This window comes from Microcaecilia unicolor, chromosome 5 (genome assembly GCF_901765095.1).
Source record: "Microcaecilia unicolor chromosome 5, aMicUni1.1, whole genome shotgun sequence".
Lineage (NCBI taxonomy): Eukaryota > Metazoa > Chordata > Amphibia > Gymnophiona > Siphonopidae > Microcaecilia > Microcaecilia unicolor.
The window spans coordinates 354,648,368-354,676,342 of NC_044035.1; the positions used below are offsets into that span (position 1 = coordinate 354,648,368).

General features: G+C 43.6%; 1 protein-coding gene across 7 annotated transcripts in view; it reads left to right on the top strand.

Annotated features, from left to right (window-relative positions):
* Positions 1 to 27,077, top strand: part of ZC3H18 (zinc finger CCCH-type containing 18) — a 170,028-nt gene extending 142,951 nt beyond the window's left edge. For 5 of the 7 annotated variants that reach the window (XM_030204577.1, XM_030204582.1, XM_030204578.1 and 2 more), the window contains 6 exons: positions 959 to 967; positions 1,732 to 1,919; positions 2,803 to 3,023; positions 19,188 to 19,284; positions 25,168 to 25,264; positions 26,124 to 27,077. In XM_030204577.1, coding sequence (XP_030060437.1) covers positions 959 to 967; positions 1,732 to 1,919; positions 2,803 to 3,023; positions 19,188 to 19,284; positions 25,168 to 25,264; positions 26,124 to 26,331 — 820 coding nt within the window. In that variant the 3' untranslated portion in view covers positions 26,332 to 27,077. The remainder of the gene's footprint in view (positions 1 to 958; positions 968 to 1,731; positions 1,920 to 2,802; positions 3,024 to 19,187; positions 19,285 to 25,167; positions 25,265 to 26,123) is intronic. The other 2 variants (XM_030204581.1, XM_030204579.1) reach the window with 2 other exon arrangements.
* The last annotated feature ends 898 nt before the right edge of the window (positions 27,078 to 27,975 follow it).

Sequence of the window (27,975 nt, forward strand, 5' to 3'; positions counted from 1 at the left end):
AGACCCATTTTGTTTTCTGTTCCAGGCAGCACTCTCAGTTAGTTGTTTATGGTTTTAGGTCAATCTGTGTTATGTCCTCGCTGTTGCGAGGCCCAATTGACCAATGTTCATTGTTTTGAGTGAGCCCGGGTGCTAGGGATACCCCACATGTGAGAACAAGCAGCCTGCTTGTCCTCTGAGAAAGCGAAGATACGTACCTGTAGCAGGTATTCTCCGAGGACAGTAGGCTGATTGTTGTCACAAACCCACCCACCTCCCCTTTGGAGTTGTCATTTGTTGTTTATTTGCTTTTTGATTAAACTGAGCGGGAACGCTCACGCAACGAGTGGAAAGACGGCTGCGCATGTGCACTGCACGCGCACCAGAAGACTCTGGTAAGATTTTTTTGTATTCTGCTTGCAAAATTGCCGATTCCCGGGCCGACGCGGACGTCGACCCGCATGTGAGAACAATCACCCTGCTGTCCTCGGAGAATACCTGCTACAGGTATGTATCTTCGCTATACCCATCTACCCAAATGGAAAACTCTTAACAGGCAGATTGCATAAGGTCCTAATCTGTCACCCCACACACATGCTTTCCCACCTGAAGGTGCACTGATTTACGAAGGCATTCCTTTAGTCACCATAGAAGCAATCTTCACATAAATATCCCTTCCCAAGACTGTAAGAAAACTTGCTACTTGTGCAGCCTCATCCTTACTGTAGCCTGTAGGCATGGATTTGTTTCTCTCTGTACTGCTATGTGAACTCTTGTTTTGGCTGTATTCAAAACTGTATAATTTTCCTAGACAGGGTTTACAGAAAGAAAGGATGTGCACAGTATATATAAAGTAGCACTAAAGAAGTCATATATATTGAAAGAACAATCTAGAAAAAAATGAATAATTCTGTGCTTAAATGATGACTTTTTCTGTTCCTCATTTTTTCTTGGTGTCGTTTGCTGCTATGAAATATAGAAAATCCAGGTATGTGCATTATTTGTAAGATATGTACAGTTTTGGCCCTATTTAAGGTCTGATCAGAGCTATAATTAAATCTCTCGCCCCAAGACCCTCCATTGCAAGAATGCTGAAGTCAGTTGGAGTGGTACTAGTACTTAGGGCTAGCACTATCTTCTATCTTTCCTGTCCTCAAACGTACTGTGTTGCTGGTCCATTGCTTTCATTCTGTGCAGCTCTAAAGACCTAAAATCTTAAAGACTTCACCAAAGCAGGTAATGGGGAAGGGATGTGGCAGACCTCCTAGCCAAGAGTCCTCTGAACCCCAGTGGTGGTGGAGCACTGGTTGATGAGGTTCTTTAGATATTTCTTCCTTGATAAGTTACGTAAACCTTTCTTGTACCTTGACCCTAGGAATCATGCAGTAGAAGTGCAAGCAGAGCCTACAGATGTAGCATGTGGTTTCTGTTTTCTCCACACGGTAGAATGACTTGCTATGTGCTGCTGTTTAATGCTTACTAGAATCTGTGTGTTCCTGCCTGCCTTGGGACGTCCCACCTCCCCTTCCAGTCACTAGCCATGTATCTAAATGTTAAATGTCTAGGTTTTTGGACAGTTCCCCCCACACACAAACACACACACTTACTACAGTGTTCCTTGAAACATCCTTGTGATTCTAGATGCTGGTAATGAGTGTGAGTTTTGTGTGTTGCACAAGGATTGGTGGTTTTCTAGTACTAGTGGGCCAGGTATGGTTAAACATATGCTCATCTTTTGCCTATGTGCCCCAGGTCTCTGAGCGTGAGCAGCGTTTCGTCTGTTTCTAGTGCCTCCTCCAGCAGTAGCTCTGTGCGCAGTGCTGACTCAGAAGACATGTACGCCGATCTTGCTAGTCCCATCTCCTCTGCCAGTTCCCGTTCCTTGACACCAGCACAGTCCAAGGAGAAGAAGGGGGTCCGTGCAGCTCCTCCACGGGAAGGTGACATCTCACAATGTGAATTCCTTCACTCTTATCCCACCATCGATACTGGGAGCAGGCGAGCAGTCCTGTGAACAAGTACCTGTTTGCTAGGAGGGGGGGAGGGGGGTCATTGTTCAGACTGGAGCTTAAGAATTTCAGTATAAAACAAAGCAGGTAAAATTGAGCCTAACGGGCTATGCATTTATTGCTAAAGATCTCCATCTCCCAAATAAAAGAATTATGAGATATGCCAACTGTGTGTGAATTCAGATACACTGCATATGTGTCACTGGCGTAAGCACTTGCTGTGGTGTGTTTTCTTCACTGCAGCTAGAGCCTGCCTCAGCCTTCTTCTTGTAATAGTGATAAGGGAAAGCCAAGCTGTCATTCACAGCTGATGGAGGCTTTGGCCCCTGCTTTCGGCACCATTCTCTCCAGCTCAGAACAAAGACTGTCAGTGCGTCTGGAGCCGCTTTCAGCATACTGATGGGAAATTCTCATCCTGTGGCTTTGAGCCTCCGCAAAAGAGCCATCCAAAACACAACAGCAGCCCATGTCATCTAACTATGTAGCTAATGGTAGAAGGTGGCCTTTTTATAGTGCTGGTCCATGGCACTACCTTTAATCACTCTTCTAAAATGCCTACTGTACATCAGTGTAACTCGCCTTTGGATACTGAAAAGGCGGGAGCTAATTCCAAATAAATAAATAAACCAGTCACGGTTTTCACATACTCCGATGAGATGAAATTTTAATTGCCAGATGTTTTTCTCTATGGCTTGCATAAAATAATTGTTTTATTTGTTTTATGGTCACCAGTTGTCCTCCTTTTTCTAGTACTGAGCAAATCTGTTTATATTTGTGTTGAGAAAAGCTGATTTCGTATTTATTTGTTTTTCAGCAAAAACGAAAAAAGAAGATAGTGTTAAGGCGGAAAAACGGAAACGGGATGTACCGCCAGCACCCTCCAAAGCCCCCAAACCTGCGCCAAAACCCTCACAGCCTAACAAAACATCTCAACAGACGCCCCAGCCTCCCCCTGCGCAGCCACAGCCCCAGCCGCAGCCCCAGCCGAGCGGTTTCAGTGCCCACAAAGAGATCAAGCTGACACTCTTAAATAAGGTAAGAATGAGGAGGAGACCTGCTGCCTTGATTCCAAAACACAACAGGGAGAACTGAATTAGGTCCTGGAATTTCAGACAAGATGATTCCATTATGAGCTTTGGAATGTAGAAAAAAGTAATTCAGCATCAGACTTCGGGAACTAGGATGCAGTGAATGCATTTACCAGTTGAACACCTTCAGTGGTTTGTGAGAGTTAGGATGGCAGTAGCTCAAATGGAAGAAAACAAAGTTAAGAGCTAAAGTGAAATGACAAAACATGTTGAAACTATGTCAGTGAAGAGAGGAAGAATAGACATGAGATATTAAAACAAAAAGCGATGAACAGAAAGCAGAAATGTTACACACGTTCTCCTGTTTAGAATTTAGAAGGAACTTGAAAGTGGTATGTATAGTAGTGGGGTAGAAGCTTCATCATTTATGGAGAACAGTATGTATAACTAGAAAACTGAAGGTAAACAAAGCCATAAGCCAGAGACTGCATCCTAGAATATTGAGGAAGGTCAGAGATGTCCTGGGAGCTCCGTTGAAGGATCTGTTCTATAAATCTTTGGAGATAGGGGTGTTTTTGACGGGTGAGAGAAGAGTAGTTGTTGTCCATCTTTATCAAAATGTTGAAAGGGGGAAGGTTGGAATTTGCAGACTGATTAGTCTGACTTCAGTGGTGGGGAAAATTAATAGAAAGTCATCTGAGGAAAAGAGTAGTAGAGCACCTTAAATATGGAAGGTTATGGGATCCAAAGTATTCTGGACAGTTGGATTTCTGTCTCACTTAGTATATTTTGTTTTGGTCTACGGTGGTTTGCAAACGTTTTCACATCCTTGTACATTTTTTACAGTCTGCTGGCTAATAAATACAGTTCAGAATGTATTAAATTAGGAATTTGTTTCACTGATCTACACAACTTCCATTACGTAGGTGTCCCAATCGGGATAGTTGTGTCCATCAACCAGCAGTTAGAGATAGAGAATTGAAAACTGAGCCAAGGCATATCTCTCTTAGCATCCAGTCCAGCTCTCAGTATTTTCTATCTCCAGCAGGTGGATAGATGTAATATAATGTAATTCTGGAACATGTGGGTAGCATCAACAGTCTGTGATGTCCCTTTTGTCTGTCTTATGAGCAGAACTCGGTGGGATCTAAAATTTCAAATGGAATTACTCCATGCAGCCTCTCGCTGAAACACTTTAGATCATTTAATAAATTCATTCTACTAGTGAATGTCTCCTCCTACCTTGCGGGTCTCTCCTTCTGGCAGCCTCAGCACCAGTTCATCCTCACCACAGATAGTTCTAGTGCAAACCTTTGACTCTGATTCCCACTATGTATAGTAAATTTAAGACCTCAAATTCAAATATACATAGGATACAAACTGATCAACGATGTAATACTAAAACTAGTGGCGTTCCTAGGAGGGGGGGCGGTCCGCCCCGGGTGCACGCCGCTGGGGGGGTGCTGCGCGCGTCTGTCCTCCGTTGTTCCATGCTTGTTCTCTGCCCCGGAACAGGTTACTTCCTGTTCTGGGGCAGAGAAGAAGCATGGAACAACGGAGGACAGGAGCTCATGGCACACCCCCCCCCCCAAGCGGCGTGCACCCGGTGGGGGGATTCCTTCGCGGGGGTGTCCTTTCGCTGGGGGGGGGGTTCTGCGCTGCATCGTGGGGGGCGTTGCACCCGGGGGGGCGGGGCGCATCGGCGATCCGCCCCGGGTGCCAGCCCCCCCCCCCCCCCCCCCCCCCCCCCCCAGGAACGCCACTGACCAAAACATTTTTTCAGTTTGTGTAAAAGCTACCGAACCCTCATGGTTCCCTGGCTACACAAAACAGAACAAAATCTTTTATTAACAAATGAAACCTCAAAGACTCCCAGTGAGGATATTCAAACACGAATATGTAGGCCACTAATAGGATCACCCTCAACTGTATTGGAGTGGGATATTATAATTTGTTTCCATATCATAAAAGGGGGAAGAAAAGAATCGATGAAAAAAAAAAAAACTCCACACAATTTAAAGCGATTCTTGCAAACATCCAGTAGCTTTTATGCAAACCGAAAAAATTTGGGGGAATTACATAGTAAATTTAAGAGAAATTTGATTAATAACAGAAACATAGGATATTTCTTTATGTACAAAATTAGGACAATATTTATTTGAAATTTGAACAAAGAAAACTTGAACAAAAAAATAGTGTAAAAAATGAGATCGCATGAAATCCCAGCGCTATAAGTAAATGACATAGAGGTACATCCAAACAAGGACCTTGGCTGTGATGCATTTCACACGAGGAGCACAGCCCTGCGGCTCACATATCTCATCATCAGTCCTTCACTAATGCTTACCTTAATGTTATTTCTTTATTCAAACTTGTACTCATTTATTATCTTAAAACTACCAGACTTGATCTTATGTTCAATAGGCTTATGAATTTTTAAACTTTAAATGAATACTTAGCTCAGTAGTGTTTCACACCAGGGCTTCTGCCAGCAAGGCCGTGTTTCACATTGCTGCTTCAGGGCTCGGTCCTGCAAACAGTTTGTTAAATTAATTTTTCTGATGAAACTCTGACTCCCAAGAATTAAACTTAAAACCTTCCTTTTTTGTAGAAAATGTACCTGACAAAAGTCACCATAGCTCATATTGAAAATATCGTTCCCTTCAAAGATGGCAGCTACCACTAAGTCCCACCCTTAAAATGGTTTCCTAGCTCACTCGAACCAATCAGCTAACATATGATCTAAACCAATCCCCACCCTCCTATTAATGGATGCTGAACAATTTCTAAATTAAGTCCTTGAGGTGATAACAGTATTTAAAAAGAAAATCCATCGTTGTTTATAATTTAATAATGTCTCCACATCGCCTCCCTCCTGCCCCAATTCAGTCTTATCAATCACTCTCCAGCGTATGTCTGTTCAGAAATGTTGTTTTTCCAACCACTGAAAAGCCAGTGGTGCAGATTCTACCTTGTAGTGAATTCGAGATTTGTGTTCGGTAAGTCTGAACTTGATATATCTTGAAGAACGACCAATATATAAAAGTTTACAAGGACATTGTATTGCATAAATTGCATGTGAAGTTTCACAAGTAGTGTCTGATCTTGCAATAAGAGCCTTATAGTTTGAAATATGTCAACTAATGCCTTTAATAGTACATCGGCACCACTGGCAGTTTTTACGTGCAATATGACTCACGAGAGATGCTGTTGAGCAAGGATAATCAATTCTCTTATATGTCAAAATTTCTGCCAAAGTACGTCGTGTAGTATACACAGTTACAGGATGTTCACTGAAGGGTATAACGGAGCAAAATGTTCTCAGCAGCAAGCTCTTTTATAATACAACACTACTAGAATTACTGATAAGCTGGTAGCAGTATTCCCATTTACAACCAATGCCAGCGCAGTAAATTCTTTGATATTTAAATATTGGGGCATTCTGACAATTCATTGCTTAAGTGAGCATCCTTGAATTGCGTGTACTAGTTACTGATAAGCTGGTAGCAGTATTCCCATTTACAACCAATGCCAGCGCAGTAATTTCTTTGATATTTAAATATTGGGGCATTCTGACAATTCATTGCTTAAGTGAGCATCCTTGAATTGCGTGTACTAGTTACTGATAAGCTGGTAGCAGTATTCCCATTTACAACCAATGCCAGCGCAGTAATTTCTTTGATATTTAAATATTGGGGCATTCTGACAATTCATTGCTTAAGTGAGCATCCTTGAATTGCGTGTACTAGAGGGCTAGATGGTAGCTGCCATCTTTGAAGGGAATGGTAATTTTGAATATGAGCTATGGCAGTTATTGTCAGGTACATTTTCTAAAAAAAAGTAAGGTTTTGAATTTAATTGTGGGAGTAAGAGTTTCATCGGGGAAATTAATTTAACAAACCGTTTTCAGGACCGAGCCCTGAAGCAGCAATGTGAAACATGGCCTTGCCAGCAGAAGTCCTGGTGTGAAATGCTATTGAGCTAAGTACTTAGGGAATAGAAATCCACGGGAGACGTATGTGTTAGGTGGCGAGAGTCTGATAGGTTCAGACGGGGAGAGGGACCTTGGGGTGATAGTATCTGAGGATTTGAAGGTGATGAAACAGTGTGACAAGGTGGTGGCTGTATCTAGAAGGTTGTTGGGCTGTATAGAGAGAGGTTGTATAGTGATCGTATAAGTTATAATTGGAGGGTCGGAAGGGATGAAGATTGCGTGTTAAATTGCGTATTAAATAAAAAAGAGAAGAAAAATACTCATCACACAGTGTCACAGCATCGAGAAGGTCCAACATTGGATTCGGTACCATGTACCCATAAGGACTCTACATCCTCTACGTCAAGGGACTTGCACGTTAAAAAACTAAGAAGCATCACCATCGTTCTCCCTCCAGTCACTGCCCATACTCTCCTCTGCAGCGATGTCCTTGATGCGTGGGAAGCATCCATGCCTCAGTGAGTGCTCTCCTTTTCTCCAGTTCATTTTTCATCAAGAGCCTTTAAGATCTCCTACGTCTGCACAGGCTGTAAATCAGGCTACATCCACACTGCTTTCTCAGCCAATACCAAAACCTACTCTTCACAAGGAAATCCGGGCGCTGTTCAAGGAGGAGTTTTCAGGGGTACTGCATTTGCATTCTGTACAGGTGTACAGGGTGCTTACACTAGCCTCAGCCCATCCCGTTGATGCTACGGAGAAACAGTCACAGGAGAGGTCCTGCATGCTGGCTTGGCGTCGACTGTCTGCTGCACAAACCCAATTAATGCATCGTCAACATCACCAAATTAACTTTCTCCAACTTCGGAGACTCATCTGCCTTGACACACCTTGATGCAAAGCTGATGCTGTAGTCGTTACTCTCTTCCATGTACTTCCCATGAACAGTACTTTGAAGCGTCGGACTTGAATGTCTCATGGGAGGTTGATCAAGACCCACAGGACCTCTCAGCTGTGGAGTCCTATGGAATTCCCTCTAACCCCTCTCCGCCACCTGAGACAGAGATCTCCTCCAGAGAGTATCTCTCTTCCTGGCTTTGTCCAAGAGATGGCTCGAGCCATACCTTTCAGATTGGAAGCAGAAGAAGAATAACCTTGTTCATAACTTTTTGAATGTAGATTGATTCTCCTCTTAAAGAAGAAATCACTGTTCCACTTCATTCAGTTATGAAGAATAGTCTACTCAAAAACTGGGAGACTCCATTGACAGTTCAGGTAGCCCCAAAGAAAATTGATACGATGTATAGGATACAGAAAGTCCGAACCTGTCAAACAGGGTCTGGAGATCCATGGGACCCCTGGACTCCCCTCCAACAGCAAGGCCCTGGTGACCTAGTCCCCCCCCACCAGGACAGCAACACGGGAAGCAGGAGGTCCAGTGGATCTCCAGTCCCCCTAACCCACACACACACAGAAACATCCCTGGTGGCCCAAATGGGCTGTCAAGTTAACACCTACCTTCACTCGTAGTCTAGCGGCCAGCCAGCCGCCCCCCCCCCCCCCCCCAATATCTCCATGTTGGAGGAGTGAGTAGCACTCCCTCCTCTTCCAGCACCACCTTCAAAATGGCGACACCCTGCCTAGTGCATCCTGGGATGTACAAGGCAGAGCTTCCCTACCATATAAGGGAGTTTCTCTTTATATGGTAGGGAAGCCCCTCCCAGTGCATTGCCATTTTGAAGGCGGTGCTGGAAGAGGAGGGAGTGCTACTTCTTCCTCCAATGCGGAGGTAATGGGGGGGGCGGGTTGGCCACTAGACAACCAGGGCGAGTGAAGGGTTATCTTGGCAGCCCACTTGGGCCACCAGGGATATTTTTTGGGTGTTGGGGGGGGGGGTTAGGGGGTATGGAGATCCACTGGATCTCCAGCCGTCATGTCGGGGAGGGGGGGGGGACTGGAGGCCCACTGGACCTCCAGCTCCCCCCTCCCCTGTATCCAGGGGTTGGGGAGGGAGAAGGCCACTGGGCCACCAGGAAAAACTGGGGTTAGGGGGCCTGCAAGCATGCAAATGCATGCTGGACAGGGCTCCTCATTCCTTCCCAATGCTCTGCAAACCCTAACGCCAGCTCTGAGCTGGTGTAGGGTTTGCTGCGGGAGTAGTACCAATTAGATTGTAAGCTCTTTGAGCAGGGACTGTCTCTCTTTGCTAAATTGTACAGCGCTGTGTAACCCTAGTAGTGCTCTAGAAATGTTAAGTAGTAGTAGTTTGGCACGCTGCCTGCTGAGCATCGGGGAGGTATAGGTAATGCCCTGTTTAGCATGCATTCGCATGATCATTACGTTCAGAGCTGGCAAGTGCATTGTTACTTGCGCTCACTGTCTGGTCGTCGGGCAGTTGCTAGTACGGCACTGTTAGCCTCTAGCTCCCGTATTTGCTTCATTATCAGGGCCTGAGTGCATGGCTTCCACCACAAGATTACTGAGAATATATTCTGTGGTAATGCTGCAAACAAATAAGATGTAAATTTAAAGCATGCAAATCACTGTACTTTCTGCTATCAACTCCTCTCATCCTGCGACCTCCCTCCCCCTTTTTTGTCTATGGAGATTATTATATGCAAGCTACTGATTTTTACAGTTGAACACGTGCTATCAAGAGTGCAAAATCATTTTTGGAGCAGAGTTTGATAGTGTCTTACACGATGATAAACTATTGTTTGGGTACATTTACAACTTTGCAAGCTCCTCATTCCCTGACAAACAGCGTCTTTTTGCGTCTGTTTTGGCTGTTTACAATTAGGAGGACTAAGAGCATCATACCAGAAGCTAGCCATGATAACCTTAAATCTGGGTCTGAAACAGGAGAGTTATAGAGACCAGGATGCATAGGTGAGAGGATATTAGCACTGAAGGCTTCTGGAAGGGTGACCAAGTCTGGCGTATGCATATTGTTTGTTGAACAAACAGATACATTCGCATTTCCTGTTCTCAGAGTGTTAATGCTTGCACAACTTCCTCCACTTTTATTTAAAAAACTATCTATAAAAATTAAATGACGGATTATCAGAGATGCACACAGATGTGCTAGATGAAAGTGTTAGGTGATATTACAAGGTACCTTGTGAGGATGACGACAGCGTGGGCTCCAGCAAATCCATCTGTGCGGTTATAGTAAAGCTGTACACATCCTTCCTTTTAAAGAAATTCCATGTACGTAGCTGCTGAGGCCCCTGAGGGGTGAAGACAAGTTCTGTACCTGAGCCCGCCTTTATTAACATGGCATAAGTAGATTACACTTCAAAAGTCAACAATCATAGCTGCAAAGCAACAATTTCACTCAAGTGTAATTTATTTATATATTTATTTATTGCATTTGTACCCCACATTTTCCCACCTATTTGTAGGTTCAATGTGGCTTATAGTACCGTCAAAGGCGCTTGTCGAGTCGGTTGATAACAGATACAAGGTTGTATAGTGATCGTATAAGTTATAATTGGAGGGTCGGAAGGGATGAAGATTGCGTGTTAAATTGCGTATTAAATAAAAAAAAAAGAGAAGAAAAAAAAGAATCCCCTATATTTTCGGGGTCTTCTAACCACTCAACCCAGATCCATCCTGCTGACAAATCTCTCCTACAGTCAAGAAGTTGCTGGCATTTTACTCTCCAAACATATAGGATCAGCTGTTTAACCTTTCCACCAATCACAGACCCTAATCAAAACAGTGACATCCATTCTATTTCTGCATTCAGCCCAGTAATAAAACTCTCTATATTTTCCGTACTCCTCCCACATTCCATAGTATAAAACAAACTCATAAAATGATTGCAGATAACAAAGGAACCTTGAATTCTTAGGCCCCTTCTGTTGTATAAAAATGCAGTTGCAGAACCCTCCAGTTGATCCCCCACACGCCCACTCCACCTCATCCTCCCCAGACATGATTCAACTTTGAAGGAGCTGAAGCTACTGCTTTAATCTTTCTGCCTGAGCACACATCAGCCACAAATGCATGAGACCGTCAGAAACCTGCCCCCAGAACCCTCCACTCAGTGCAGGTAAACTTACATGCAGTGTTTCATGGTGCATGTACTTGTACTCACAGGGAAGATGGCTATGTTTCAAATAGCCAATTGCCCCATTCTACCTGCAGGAATTGCTTGAAAATTGCCAACTTAGTGCTCAGAAACAAAGCCGTGCCACGTTCTGGTGTCCAGGCTATATGATAAGCTTCTGTACAGGGCAGCGTAATAATACTATTAGTATTACCAGCCAATTCCAATGGGATGATTACGTCCCTGTATGTTGTATCTTCCTCATGTGACATCCCAGGACTCCTGACACCTTACTTGATGCTCTGGCTGTTAGCTTGTAGCTCCTTCCTCCAGCATCTTGTTACCTGCTCCTGCCAGAGCTGGTGGTGGGAGGCGGGGCTGGTGGTTGGGAGGCGGGGATAGTGCTGGGCAGACTTATACGGTCTGTGCCAGAGCCGGTGGTTGGGAGGCGGGGATAGTGCTGGGCAGACTTATACGGTCTGTGCCCTGAAGAGTACAGGTACAAATCAAAGTAGGGTATACACAAAAAGTAGCACATATGAGTTATCTTGTTGGGCAGACTGGATGGACCGTGCAGGTCTTTTTCTGCCGTTATCTACTATGTTACTATGTTACAATCTGAAGAAAAGGCTAGACGAATTTCATATTTAATATAAAAAGTAGTTTATGAACTGAATACCAATCATATTCAGGAAGCATTTCTTGATAAGCAATATACAAGTCAGAATGAATGATTAAAACAAAGCAATGTACAGCAAAGAAATCAGAATGCTATATACAGACAAAGAAAAATTCAAAATGCTTACTTATTTCTTTGTTCCACTCTCCTTATAATCTTCTCCTGATATCACGTGCTTGCAGGCTGTACCATACCATAAATCCTACAGCAGAACATATGCTGCATCTGGTTCCCATTATCCCACAGACTTTCTGGAGCCTGCCTTTGGCTGATGTGGGCCTCATGTCTCAGGAGATTTAGTGTTGAAACAGCTTGCTCTGCATGTTCTTTGAAGCTTTCCACTTCTATTCTTTTATGCTTTTATTCAACATTTTTATGCTTTTATTCAACATCCTCCCTTTGAGGACTGATATTCCAGGCCTCAACACATCTGTTTCAGCTCCAGTCTGTTTCCTTACCTCCCTTCTAAATCTCCTCCCCCTTGTTATTTATGATATGCTGTGCCTGCAAGCTCTGCCTTTTCATCATCTTTATCATACATCTTTCAATATTTCTGCTGACATATTAACGTTCTATTCATTCCTGATTTCAGTTACCATTATCATTTTAAAAGCATCCTGGCACATCTTTGCAAACATGCTAATACATGTTGCATTAAACAGATTCAATTGTACTAGGGTACAAAATTTATATCTCTTGAGGTATATAATTTATAGGACAGTGAGCTTCATCACAGGGGAATACACAGTCATTCATTCTTACTTTTCATTAGCTGATGTGGCATTAAAAATTACACAAATTAAAAGCATAACATTCATTGAATCAGTTGTTACAACATTCTGCGTGTAAGTGCACTTTATCGGGGGAATGTGTTCAGTTGTCATACTATTAATCAGACACCAACATGATGTCTGTGGATACTTGTTCGTAAGCAAGGCTTGCTTATAAATAGTCTCATTTGTCCAATGAAGTCCCTTACACAGGTATTATTGGGATAACAGACATGATTTTATCATTGTAGTCCCATATATCATAGGCCGCTGTAACAAGTCTATATGTGTTCATTGTCCATTAACAAACAACAACAAAACAACAACATCCCAATACCATCATGTTTAGGGACATGATGTTTGTTTATTCTTTGTCCATTTCAATATTATTAGTTCGTCGAATATCTGATAAGTGTATCCAAGAAGTATGACCTTCCAGACGGGCAGCGGTCTGAGTAAGGGCTGTGATAGCAAAAGGCCCTACATACACAGGATCCTTCCATGTTTTATGTGTAAAGTTCTTTCGTAGTACTAGATCACCTACTTTAAAAGCACAAACATCATTAGTAGTCCCTGCCTGTGATGCTACATTTGTTCGGATCATATCACTTGTCAGGTTCAACATAGGTTGTAGCTTTTGCCAGTACTGAGCTGTGCTATCAGTACTTGCTGTCTGCATCGGGAAGAAATGACGTCCTGTCTGAATTTGGAATGGGGTCAATTTAGTACGCCCATTAGGTTGGGCCCTTATAACCATCAAAGCTAATGGTAACAAATCAAGCCAGGTATATGGTTTACCTGCTGTTTCCTTGTTTAAAGCCTTCAGTAATACTCTCAATTTAGTTTTTAAAATGCCATTGTAGCGCTCCACCAAACCATTGGAGGTGGGGCGATACACTGATACTTTCCTGTGTGTTAAACCCATAATCGTTTCCATTTCTTTCAAAACACTGTTATTAAAATGTGTCCCGTTATCAGAAATGATTCTAGATGGACACCCATGTCTTGGCATAATATGAGTTACCAGGCATTGTACCACTTCATGTGCTGTCTCCCTTTTACATGGAAATGCTTCTATCCACCTTGAGAAAGCATCCACCCAAACTAACAAATACCTTTTTCCCTGCACTGGAACAATCATATCAGTAAAATCAATGTACCATTCTTTTGCTGGGCCTTCTGGTATTGGAAGTGTCCCAGGTGATATTTTAGGACCTCGTTTAGGTATGTTAATATTGCATACCATGCAATTTTGCACAACCTGTTGAATCAGGTTATCAATTTTTAAAGTCCAAAATCTTTGCTCAAATTGTTGCCTCATTGTTTCCTTATTCCAATGCATGGTTGCATGCCACTCAGCCAATACCTTAATCACCTGACTCATTGGCATACAAGGTAATCCTTCTTCTGCATTAAACCATTCACTTCCCAATTTCATACATCCTCTCTTCAACCATTTTTCACTTTCCTGTCCCTCTGGCTGCCACATTTCAATCTTATCTACATTCGTAAGTGGCCCTTCCTGTGTCTGTCTAGTATTATACAAAATCTTTTCACTTTGCTTAACCACCTCCGTTGCTGCTGCATCAGCCATTGCATTACCTAGTGCCTCAAAGGTTGGCCTTTCAGTGTGGGCCGGGGTCCACACAACTGCAGTTTTTCTACCTTCACGTTCCCTTTTTGCCAAAATTTCAAACAGCAATTTCCAATATGTGTAATGTTGTAAATTTTTACCTGCACTGGTTATCATCCCCCTACGCTGCCATTTTAATATATGATACTGTAGTGAACTTGCAACGTAACCACTATCAGTATATATAGTGACATTTTGAGTCATATCAGTGTGTTGTAAGGCCGTAATAACGGCTAAAAGTTCAGCATGCTGTGCCGTATGGTCAGGAGGGGTTTTATATTGTACTTGCATTATCTTTCTTAGATTCTCATCCACCTGCACGCAGGCAAAGCCTGCAACAGTCCTTTCACAAGCTCCATCTGTAAACCATATTAACCCATCAGATAAGGGTTCAAAAGTAAGACAGTGAAATGTAGGGATTTCTATAGTATCGATCTCACCCTCTTGATCGACAGGAAAAAGCAGATCTATCTTATTTCTCTGTTCTTTAGTTAATGGTATTATTCTTATATCTTGTCCTAAAAGTACTGCTTGATATTTTCCAAATCTAGTGGCTGTCAATGCCGTCTGGCTAGGGCTCAACAGCGTTTTAATCGTGTGGTTGGTATGTATTACAATAGGAACAAAAGGCATTTGTGCTCTCCATTTGCCTACTGCAGCCACTATAGCTGTCAGTAACTTTGGTATTTCTTTCATTCCCTTTTCCACATGATTAAAAGAGCCTGACAAAAAAGCTACTGGTGCATTTACTTCATTATTTTGATTAATCATAGCTGCCCAACTGTTTCCCATGTCTTTTACCCACAAATGCACAGGTGATTGTATATCTATTACTGCTAAAGGTCCTGGGGATAACAAATCCCTCACAATCTTAGCCAGCACTATTTTATCCTGCTCTTCCAATACAATGAGTGTATTCTTTGGTGTAGCTGCGGGCAGTTTCAAATGTTTATACAGTCTCATTACTTTTTGTGTATAATTTGGTATCCATTGTCTGCAGTAATTTAACATTCCCAAAACAGCACGTAACTGAGTAACAGTTTGCGGTACCGGGGTTTCATTTAAAATAGATATAACTTCCGGTATAATGACCTTATGTTCTGCTGAAACATTTTGTCCTAAAAAGGTGACAGTAGACTGAGCTATAACACATTTTTCCTTGTTACATTTATATCCTAACTCTCCTAATAACAAAAATAATTTTCTAGTCCATTCTAGACATTCTGTTTCAGTCTCAGCAGACAGTAGAATATCATCTACATAGACAAACAATGACACCGTGTCAGGCAAGTGACTCCTGAAATCCTTTAAATCCATCATTAGTTGTTTTGAGAATACCGATGGACTATCAGTAAAGCCTTGAGGCATCCTAGTCCACCTGTATGCCTCATTCTGTACTATAAATGACGTCAAATCCCTAGACTCTGGATGAAGAGGTATTGAAAAGAATGCATTAGACAAGTCAATAACAGTATTGTACGCATATATATTCTGGGTATGCAAAAGAGTAGCAGGATTTGCACAAATCGGAAATTGATTTCTTGTAATCTCATTTAGCTCTCTTAAATCATGTACTATCCTTACATTGTTTTCTCCTTTCGGGACAGGAAACAATGGGGTATTATACGGGGATACTGAAGGTTCAATAATACCACATTTCAATAATTTACCAATGTGTTCCAGGGTTTTGGATACTAATTTAGGTCGTATGGGGTAAGGGTCTTGCTTCGGCCCCTGTGCCCCTTCTATTAATTCTATCTTATGGGGTTTTGCATTTATGGCTAGTCCATATGGTGAATCACTTGTACTCCAAATATGTTGTGGTAATTCTTCCATAACCCTTACTTTATTTTCATTATTCAACTGTTGGACCATAGTGAGCAAACTTGGTATTTCTTTATTTCCAAAATCTAAACACAGTCCTAATTGAGACAACAAGTCTCTACCACACAAATTTACTGGGCAATCAGGTGCCACTAAGAAGGGTACCACAGCCTCCCTTGAACCGTGCGGTTGGCATTCCAAGCGCACCAGAGTCGGTTCCGTTAGCCTTTTTTTTTGTTCTATCCCCGTAAATCCCACTGTTGTTCTATACTGATTTGAAAGCTTAACTCCCTGCGGTTTTGCACATAACACAGAGGTACTCGCCCCTGTATCTATCAAAAATCTCACAGGAGTTCCATATTTTCCAATTGTCAATGTAATAAAGGGCTCCCTTGTGTCTAACCTGAAAATCATTCCCTCTTCCTGACACGGGTCTGCTTCCAGTCAATAGCATTGGTCTGGAATATTCTGCCAAGTTGGAAAGGCATTTACAGTGCCTTGTCTCTGTACTGCAGCCCCTGGTCCCTGTGATTGCGTCGCCGGCTGCTGTATTGCAGTCTGCGGGGCACTCACAGGCATCCCTACTACTTGTGGCATCAATCCTTGCTGCGTCTGCATTTGTACTTGGGGCATTCCTGTATTCTGATAACATTCTGAGGCATAGTGACCATATTGCTGACAAATCATATTGTTCAGATGTTATTAAAGATTTTAAATCACCTCTTTCACCTATTAGCCCTACACACAGAACTAGCTAGGACTGTGACTAATTCAAGCCAGATGATCTCTTAACACTGCAGGAATCTCACTTAAAAAAAAAAGCAAAGTTAAATTGCAAAGACATTCCACATAGAGAACCAGAACTTATCAATCAAACAGAACAATACATATTTTAAAATAAACAGAGATCACCTTATAAGACAAAATCAAACTTATTTAAATCTAATCTAAAACAATCTTTTAAAAGGAACAAAACAAATTTCAGTTCTTCCTGACCTTTCTAACCTGTACACCCGAGAAATCAAAACCAGATGACATTCCTCAACCTTCAGGCTGAACCAAAGGCTGATTTTCCTGTTCTCGCTGTATTTTTTCTACATCTGCATGAAAAAGATCTGCTGCTACAGAAAATAAATTCCAAATTGTAAGATGTTGTTCTAAACTTTTCTTCTGCTTATTTTTATTTTCTTGTAAGTATCTCAGGAGAGATAATAATTTTGGACGATCAAACGATCCATACTGAGACCAGCTCAAAACAGAATCTTTTGCATCATATTTGATCCATTTCTCATGTATTTTTTCAATCTGTTTTTTTTCTAACGGGAATAATTCTATGACATGCTGCAAAGGGGAGCATTTTTTTGAACTATCTAAATCTAAATACAAAGCATATACAGGGGGCTTTTCTTTCTTATCTGCCCCTTTCCCTTTCATTTTATTCTGACTATTACAATTTCTCCTATAGAGCCACAACCTACAAAAATATACTAATGCACTTAAACAAAAAAAATATACAAAAAAGAAAACTACAAAGCTAAACAAATATACCACTAATAAGTCCACAATGTAAGCTTACTCACGCGTCTTCTTATTTCTCTTTTTAGCAAGCCCAGGAGTCGTCACCTGTATGTCCACGTCAGTAGGTTGATCACGTCCACTTACGTGGTGCACAGAAATCAGGTTTAAACAACGCTTGCTTTGCTTTCAATCCTGTAAAAAACTTCATTAACAACAAACACTTAATTTGTCCTTCGTCTCGCCTTCTCTTTTCCGTGTGCGGCCTACTCCTGGCTGGCTCGCCACTTTGAAGAAAAGGCTAGACGAATTTCATATTTAATATAAAAAGTAGTTTATGAACTGAATACCAATCATATTCAGGAAGCATTTCTTGATAAGCAATATACAAGTCAGAATGAATGATTAAAACAAAGCAATGTACAGCAAAGAAATCAGAATGCTATATACAGACAAAGAAAAATTCAAAATGCTTACTTATTTCTTTGTTCCACTCTCCTTATAATCTTCTCCTGATATCACGTGCTTGCAGGCTGTACCATACCATAAATCCTACAGCAGAACATATGCTGCATCTGGTTCCCATTATCCCACAGACTTTCTGGAGCCTGCCTTTGGCTGATGTGGGCCTCATGTCTCAGGAGATTTAGTGTTGAAACAGCTTGCTCTGCATGTTCTTTGAAGCTTTCCACTTCTATTCTTTTATGCTTTTATTCAACATTTTATGCTTTTATTCAACAAATCATATTAGTAACCAGAGCACGTTCCTTTTTATGTATTTATTATTTTAGAAGAAACACTCTCTCCGGGTGTTGTTACTGAAATCATTACCTGGAAAATATCTCCATCTCGCTGAACTTAGTATGCCAGAGATGAAATGATGATATTGCATGTAGGCATCTATGTGTTTTTTGCCTTATGGAAGAGTAGAAAGCCTCCCTGTTAAGAAGGGATGATAGCCCAGTACAGACTTGGTTTGGTAAGTAATCGAGTAGCCTGTCTTCATGTTTGACAAAACCTGCCCCGTTAACCTCCCAGACGCACACAGCTCTCTTGAGTGTCATGGACTCATGTTAGAAACGCTGCAAGCCCTTGCATTTTAGTGAAACATAAAGTCACAAACACTGGAAGCGGGAGAATGCATATCTTAGGAAGGGATTGAGCTGGATTTTTCCCCTTTGGTAAGATTTACAGACGTTAAGAAATTACAAATAGTATGCAAGCCAGGTCTGTTTTGTGGCATGCTGGCCATCTTGTTTATAGATAAGAAGCAGAATTGTACCGTTTAAGCCAAAGGAAATATGTACTTCGATTGAAATTCTTTGTTTTTCATAAACCACCTTCTGTACAAAAGTATTTTGCACTGTACACTTGTTTTATATCTTTTGAAAGACTCCTAGAGATGTCTTGACTGAACTAGATTGTACACCTCAGAGGACAGGAGTTTTTCTTATATGCGTGCATATCTAGTAGTGCTATAGAAATAAGTAGCAGTATTAGTGAGTGTGTTGTGTGCTCTGCCTGTTGCTTGCCAGATTAGCCCAGGAGTAGAACTGGTTTACATACATGCGGCCTGTAGCTAGGTGTGCCAGCTCAGCCACCTTACCTGCCAGTGATGTGGATAACCTGCAGTCTTTGCCTGAGTGGATCTGGCTTTCCTGGCACAAACTTCTGTGGTCTCATTCTGCTCAGCTGCTTCACAGTTGTGCGTCCTGGCTATTTCTGAGGCTGCTTTATGTCTGGTTTCCTCTCTCACTTGCAGGCTACTGATAAAGGAAGCAGGAAAAGGTACGAGCCCTCGGATAAAGACAGGCAACCCTCGCCACCAGCCAAACGGGTGAACATGACACCTGATAAAGGTGAGCTGCTTATAGGAGCGGGAACCCCAGAAGTGCCTGCAGCACGGTTGACTGGAAAAATGCCCTACATTTTCTATGTTTTTTTCTAGAAAGCCTGTTGCTCTGAGGACAAGCAGGACTGATGTATCCTTACGCTTTAAGTGACATCATCCCGACGGAGCCCAGTGCAAATGCCACCCAGCACACTATACCTTGAAAAGGCTTTTGGCTTTCGCAAGTGCTTTCCTGCCCGACATGCGAATGCAGGACCCCCCCCCCCCCCCCCCCCCCCCCCCAGTCTTGTTTTTCCACAGAGCAAGGAGGTCACGTCTCGCTGATCTCAGTGTGTTTTTTCTCACATAGTTGTGCCTTCTCTTGTGGATAATTTTCACATTTTGTTTTCTCTCCTCTGTCCCTTTTTTTCATTTGCATTTTCAGCTCTTTTAAGTTTTCTTGTTTTTTGTGGCTCCCGAGGCCCTCATAGGCCGGAGCACTGAGCTCAGTTTGAAGTAAGTCCCTTTTTGGCCTCACCATTGAGCTTTTTGATTTAGCTGTGGTTCTTTTTTCCATACCTCAGAAGACCTCCAATGCAATTGGGTGATCTCTAGCAATGACCCACACAATTGGTGTGTGGGGTGCCTGGGGCTTTAAAAAGGTGGAAAAGAACATAGAAAGCGCATCATGCCCACCAGAGGATAAATTTTGGAACCTCAAAATCCAGTTCATTGACATGGGCATCAGAAGCACTGACCCCCCAGTGTTTGTCAGGGCACCGTCCAACACTGGGAGTGCACCAGCATCAGTCAAGGAGGTCTCCATCTCCCTCAATGTTGGGTGCAAGTAGTTAGCCCCGGGACCGATCTGCATCAAACCCGACACCGAGGACACGTGTGGATTCGACATCCTCCTCTTCGGCACCAAGGGACCTTGATGTCAGGTTTCAGGCAAAAGCCAAGAAGCATTGGTTCCCATCAGTGCACAGTGCCAGGAGCTCCGGGACATCAGCATTGCTGGCACCCAAAAATCGGCACCGAGAGGACTGTTCCCCCTCTATTATTCTGGTGCCATCGCCTTAGCCTCATGCAGCCGATACCACACCAACACTGACCCCAGCCGTACTGATGCCTGTCCTCGACTGGTTCCGGGCTATGTTGAGGGAGCAGTTAGCAAGTTTGCTACAGCTCCAAAGTGTTCAGGCATCGAGGGCACTTGTGTCAGCTGCAGTACTCAGTCACTTCGACCCCAAGACCCTTGCGTTGCCTGTGGAGTGGTCTCTGACCCCCTTGCCTCGAGAGTCATCTGTGTCGGTTCCTGCCCGTTCACATTAACACTCTGCATCATGAGAGGAAGCTCCCTCAAAGTTGAGAACTAAGCATGCACCTCGGCACCTATCTCCCAAGGCCTGGATGTCCTTCCAGACAGCCGAGACAGGCGCAGCCTCAGGAGTCCCTTCAGGACTATTCGCCGAGTCTTGACATGAACCAGTCATGGGAGTCTGAATAAGAACTAGACAACCTTTCAGAGGAGGGATCGAATAGCATATCCTCGGACCTCTGTCCACCTGATGAGAGGAGGAAGTCTCTACCTGAATCCCTCTACACCCATTTTGCCAAGGAAATGGCGCATGCCATTCCCTTTAAGTTGGAATCAGAGGATATACCTAGGACTGAGTTATTCCAAGTCCTGGAGTTTGATTCTCCACCCAGAGATGCTGTGACATTTTTGCTGCACAGAATTCTCCGGGATGCACAGATGAAGAACTGGGAGACCCCTTTCTCTGTGCAAGTCATACCAAAGTAAGTGGATTCCATGTATTGGATCTAGAAGGCACCTGGATTCGAGAAGACCCAGTTGTCACACCGCTCCCTGGTGGTCAAATCCGCTCTCAAAAGGGCTAGGAGTTACAGGTCTTAAGCCTTGGCCAGGCAGAGAGGCCTGGACCTTTTGGGAAGAAGGTTTACCAGGCCTCGATGTTAGTCTTCCTTATCCAGGACTACCAGCTCTACATGAGTATTTACTTGCAGTTATTGGTTCGTAGTGTACTAGAGTTTGCAGCCACTCTCCCACAGCAGCAGGCTGCTGAGCTTTGCCAGCTGGTCAAAAAGCAGAAGAAATACTGGAAATATCTGGCCAGGGGCACGTATGATACTTTTGATATTGTGTTCTGACTCTCCACTTTGGGGGTGGGGATGTGCAGAGACTCATGACTTGCATGTCTCTGATCTTGAACCTGTGGTTCAGCAGAGGCTAGCAGACGTACTTTGTCAGGAAGATTACCTTTTTAGGGACAAGGTGGAGGAGGCTGCTGACCTCATCAAAAAACATACTGTCATTATCTAGTCCCTTTCCCGGCAGTTGCCTCCTGCATCCTCCACTGCTCGGAGGTTCCCTGGTGAGTCCCAAAGGAATTCCTACTACTCTCAAAGGCTTAGGTTTCCTCCTTCTACTCATCCTCAGCAGCAGCCCCAGATCCAACACCCTCAGGCCCACTAACAACATCCACAAAAGTCACAGCCTTCACTCCAATCAAAAGCAGGGGCAAGCTTTTGACTTGCTCCAGGAGAGCATAGCCGCCATCAAAGTATCCACCCCGAGGGACCTACCGGTAGGGGGGAGGCTAAATTTTTTCAAAGTAAGGTGGCCCTTTGTAACCTCTAACTGGTGGATTCTCAAATAGTTCTGTGCAGTCATACAAAGTTCTTTTCTAAGGTGGTTTAGGGAGTTCCATCTTAACCAGTCACTCATTCTGCCAACATTCTTTCCAAAATCAGCCTTCTGTCTGGAATGGACTAAAGCCCATAGACAGTACACACAGACTTTTGTTTCTTTCGATCCCAACAGAATGGGAACAGCCATCGGTAAGCACACTTTGTCCAGTTGGCTAGCAGATTGCGTATCCTTACCTTAGGCTGGGCTGACTCTTGAGGGCCGTGTCATGGCTCATAATGTCCGAACCACGGCTGTGTCGGTAGCCCATTTGAGGTCAGCCTCCATTGAGGAGATCTGCAGAGCCGCAACATGGTCTAACATCCATACATTCACATCTCATTACTGCCTTGAGCACACTACTCAACATGACAGTCGGTTTGGCCAGACAGTCCTGCAGAATGTATTTGGTGTCTAGAATCCAACTCCACCCACCTAGGCCCCTTGTTAGTCTGTTCCAGGCTACACCTCCACAATCAGTTTACATATAGTTTAAAGTTAATTGCATTGCAAGACTCTGTTGTACTGCTGCTGCTGTTTTCCGTGAGCCTGGTAGCTTAGGGATTCCCAAGTGTAAGGATACATCTGTCCTCGGAAGAAGGAGGTGTTCTGTTATCCTTACACTCCTCTTGCATCCCCTTGGAGTTGATCTTTCTTTCGGCTATTTTATGTTACCGAAGATCGGGCAGGAAAGCACTCACACATACGTGGTGGGTCCACTTCCATAAGCCTTTTAAAAGTATAGTGAGCCGGGCAGCATCCTTACTGGGCTCCGTCGGGATGCCATCACCTCAAGTGTAAGGATACCTGTCCTGCTGTCCTCGGAAAACATCTACTACAGGTAGGTTACTTTGCTTTATTTTACCTCATTGCAGTTTTCTTACACACATCAACCCCTTCTGTCCCATTACGGAGTCCCACATACAGGTCTGTCAGTGCATCTCACTCATGCCATGAAGCACTCCACTATCTAGTACTAATACCTCCCCATGCACATCTATGCTAACATGGGCACAGGGAGAAATTTATCCACAGGCAAAGTAATTTATTGCATTAACCAACAGGGCTGCTTTGTAGGGAGCAAATAGTAACGGGGAGAATGAAAGAGAATTGCCTTCTATACAGTGGGACAGATTATTTTAGAATGCTCAAATAGATAGATGTAAGGAACTGTTAAAGCATCAACAAGCCTTCATTTACCTATAAAATTTACTAGTACCATCTCAGTAACAGCAGCATAAACCCTCTCTACCAGGCATATTGTGAAATACAGTAATACAAAAAATGTCATTCAGGATCTACAGCAAATCTATCATTATAGCACATTCCAAAACTCGCACAACAAGGACCCTATCTAGGAAAAGATAGCACCACAGATATTGCAATGAAACCTAGAACATCAGTACACCTATTAGAAAAACTGAAACAGGACAGATTACTACACATTCTTACATACACTAGACACTCCATGTTGACAGAATATAAAATATGCAGCTTTGGTTGCACACACAGAGCACAGATAGAGCCTGACCAAATAAAAACATAAATGACCACAAAATAAGAAATATGCAGACAAAAATTAAACGTGAAACACTAAGAAGCCAGACACTGCATGCAATGCAACACCAGAGAAGAGAAATAGAAATAGATTATATTTTGCACATTATGGGGACAGACGTCAGGGCTGGTGTGGGGGGCAACTAGTGCATTTGCTGTAGATCCCCAGGCGATCCCCAAGCCTGCCCGAAAATGAAGAAGTCATTGCCTGCTAGTAGGCTTTGGAGTCTCCTCCCAAATGTCCGCCCTGGCCCCCAGCTAGGTCTAACACTGGCCCAGACAGATATACTTTCCAAAAGCTGACATATTCCAATCACTAGAAGATAACATTCTTTTTACATTTGCAGGCTGGCCATTTTATTTTTTCTAGTTGTGCTGGTCTTAGGCTGTGGGTTTTGCTTTCCTTTGTCTTCTCTTAACTCTCTTTCCAGGGTCTCCTGTCCATTGGCCATTTCTCTCCTCATCTTCACATCTGTCTCTGTTGTCGATCCTTTCTTTCAGCTTTCTTCCATTCATTTTTGTGCCTCTGTGCCCAGATTTCACTCTTCCTTCTTACCAACCAGTCCTCGGTCTCCATCTTTTTACCTACAGCTTTCCATCTCATTCCTTTATCCTCAACCATTATTCCCATTCCCCAGCATTCACTTTTCCAATTCTTCCATTAGCTGCCTTTTTTCTCCGCTCCTTCCTTCCCCCTTCCTAGCATCTTCCCTGTCTCCTCCTCTCACATGTCCAATAAACCCTCTCTGTCTGCATTGTTCTCTTGCCCAGGTCGTCCAGCATCTCCTATCTGTGTCCTCATTCCACATCTTTGTGGTTCAGCATTGCCTCCGCCTGTTTCCCTATCCTCCCCAGCACCCGAGTCACAACATCAAACCATTCTTCTGACATGTCCCCCATCCTCCACCTTACTATCTGTCAATATCAACCTATCTCTCTACCCCCATGTCCCCCATCCTCCACCCCCCCCCCCCCCCCACCCCACCAATGAAGTGTATGTCAGAGGGGGTGGGAGGCATCAGAGGGTTCAACAGCTCAGGGCCAGATTCAGAAGAGATTCTGTGGTGCACTGTGCGCATTCCCGTTTGTGTTAGTATTACTATTGTTGTCTTCTCGGCCTTGTAAGGGTAAGCAGATGGACTGGGGGTGGGGAGGGGGACCAGCAGCAATAGCAGCAGCTAAGAAATCCATGGGGGGGGGGGGGCAGATGCCCTCCCCCACCCCCATGTCTGATAATGCACCTTCCGTGAAGTGCTCTACTATCCAGTATCGAGACCTGTTTGCACAGAGCTCCATCAGCACCTCAGCCCTGTCCTGCAATGCCCCTTCCTATTCCCTGACCAAGTCCTCCTTACACAGAGCTCCATAAGCACACCTTAGTCCTGCCCTGCTGTACCCTTTCCTATTCCAGGACCGAGACTTGACCTAGTGCAATTCTACTAGTGCATCTTAATCCTGCCCTCAAGCACCACCTGCTATACCAGACTTAAAATCCCTTATTCACAGCTCTGCCACTGCACCTCAGTCCTGAACCCAATTCTCTATAGGGTGTGCTGGAATAATTTTGGAGAGACCTGCTGGCAGTAGGTGCTACCTTATTTACATTCCTTTTTTTTTTCCCCCTCCTAATCTTTCTGACAGCTGTTCGTGATCGGAAACAAACTGGGAGAGCACCATCACCGAAACCAGATCGCCAGCGAGGACAGAACCCCAAACCTGCTCCTGTTCAGCCAGATAGGTCAGTCCTTGTCCTACTCAACACATTGTTTCCATGGCACAGTTCACATCAGAGTCCTAATTCAGTCATAGCAAAAAGTTGCGCTCTGGGAGTTTGTCTGCCCCAGGCTATGCTTGCTTGCTCTTCTAATGACTCTGGAATCCCAGTTTAGAATATTTTGCAATCTTCCTGCATGGGAATGTGACTTATGTAACTTGGGCTTCTGTGCTGGACACATCAGCACACGCTGAGGACAGTCAGAGGAACCTGGGACTATTTCAGAGGCCTGTTACATAGCGCCATTCTGGCTATTTAGAGCCAAATAAGGCACCTCTGAGGCATTTTGTGCTACAGAAAGGTAAAGGTTGGGCATTTGGAATTGGGAAGAATTCAGCAATGGAAGTTTAGTTGGAGCAGAGGTTAAAATGTAGGAAAGCCTTGTCTAAGATGTAATAAATCTTAGTTGGATTCAGACCTGTTGTATTGAAGGGTCTTGCACTGCACATGGGTTTTTCTAGTGTGTTATGAGTTGTCCAGTCTGCACTGTACTGGGGGAGTCAAATATTTCTTACTAGTCTGGAGAAAAAAAAAGTTCTTGTGTAAGTCCCACCTTCAGTCCTCAGCATAGAGGGTCCTCTACTCACTGTAACCTTCAGCCTATGTTCAGGACTTATGTGCAGTGTTAACGTGAGGCCATATCAATCACAAGAGTCAAGAGCTCCATTATAGTATCATCTCAAGCGAATTTTAACAGTGGCCCAATACAAGGCATCACAGCCAGCAAAGAATTGTACTTTAAACTTGAAATGCTTTTAAGCCCATAGCTTGCTCTCTGGCAGTTGAGGGTCATGATTTGGGCTTGTTTTGTCTCTCTTTCTAGGAAACGACAGTCATCACCTCCATCAAAGACCTCGAGCAAGGTCACAAGTGTGCCAGGCAGAACATCTGAGCCTGGGCCAGCACCTGCTTCCAGCACAAAGTCTGGCAAGACCAGCACGCTCTCGCGGCGTGAGGAGCTCCTGAAGCAGCTGAAAGCCGTGGAAGACGCTATCGCACGGAAGCGAGCGAAAATCCCAGGAAAAGTATAGCATGCCCGATACAGACCACCCGGCGCATCCCAGGGAGCTTAAGAGACAATTAACGGGGGCTTTATTTGTTTTTTGTTTTTGTTTTTTTTTTATATATAATGTATAAAATGATGGCGCTTAAGGACGGCCATTACAGACTTTTGGAGTTCTACCTTATTTTGGCTGCAGTTCTTTTTAAAATTATTTTAAAATAAAATAAAAAAAAATAAAATAAAAATTGGCAGCTGAAGCAAAAAAAAAAGAAATGGCAACAGACGCGCCCCGGTTCTGGCTCCTGACAGTGGCACCATGGACAGTCCCAGGCCCAAGCAGATGGCACATGAGAGACAGAGCCGGGCACTGTGCCAGGGATATGTCACAGGATGGATCCACCATTTGGGATATTTCCCCCTTGTCCTAACCCCCTCCTCTTCTGGCTGGTTTGGTGTGAGTTGCAGGACCTCAGCAATGCCTTTTTTTCATACTGTACAGTGAGAAACCAAAAACTCTTAACTATTGATGTTTCCCAGCCGCCCTCTCCCACCCTTAAATTCTTTGTCCATGCCTCCAAGAAAATCTTATTCTTGATTGTATGATTGGGAATTATATTTGTCTTTTCTTTTAAGCATCAGATGTTTTAGTTCATTTAAAACAAAAAAAAAACACAAAAAAAGGGGGGGAATGAAATTGTTGGGGTGTCTGTAAAATGAGGAGGATCTTTTTTTCAGGGAGATTCTCCAGGAAATAAAGTATTTTGATAAACAGTTCTTCCAGTACCACTTGTGCTAATTGTATTTGTGGTTTTGTTGGGGGGGGGTTACCTGTTGTTTCCCACCAGCAGTGGGGCGACTCTGAAATCTCACAAAGCTGAGATGAGCAGTTTTGTAAGTTATTTTGTCACAGAGTGGAGGAGTGGCCTAATGGTTAGATCACCAGTCTTGACATCCAGAGGTGGCGGGCTCAAATCACACTGCTGCTCCTTGTGATCTCGGGCAAGTCACTTAACCCTCCATTGCCTCAGGTACAAACTTAGATTGTGAGCCCCCTCCAGGGCTGTGGGGTATTGCTAAAAATAAGCAGGTAAAAATGTGGCTGTGAACATGAGCTGTGCCCAGTGCACCTGTTATTAAGCAAAGAGATTCCTGCAGGCTATGGAAAGACACAAGCCTAATTATTAATTAGATTAAGTAAAGCTACATCACAGGTTTTCCAGTGTTGCTTAATTCTGGAACACACAGTAGAGCCTGTAGCCGCACAGGAATGTCAGCTGGAATGTAGCAGTGAACATTGTCACCGGTAGCAGAAGCCCAGACCACCTTTTGACCTCTTAGATAGAGGTTAATATTGCCTGAGGCAAATAAAAGGCTTTCTCATAAGGGTGTGGAGAGCAAGGGAATGTCCAGCAGATTTCAGAGGCACTGGTGTCACTGAGCTGTTCAAATGAAACCAGGATCCTGTTGGGGGAAGTGTGGGAGGTAAGAGGCCATGGAAACTCTGCAGATAGGAAACGGGGAACAAGCAGGTAGGTTAGGGGGTTTTATTAAGCACCGAGTATTCAGGACTAGCTTATAAATGCTTTTGAGAAGCTCTTTGTTTTTAGAAGAATAATACTTGAGGCCACTTAGAGTGGAGGAGTAGCCTAGTGGTTAGTGCAGTGGACCTTGA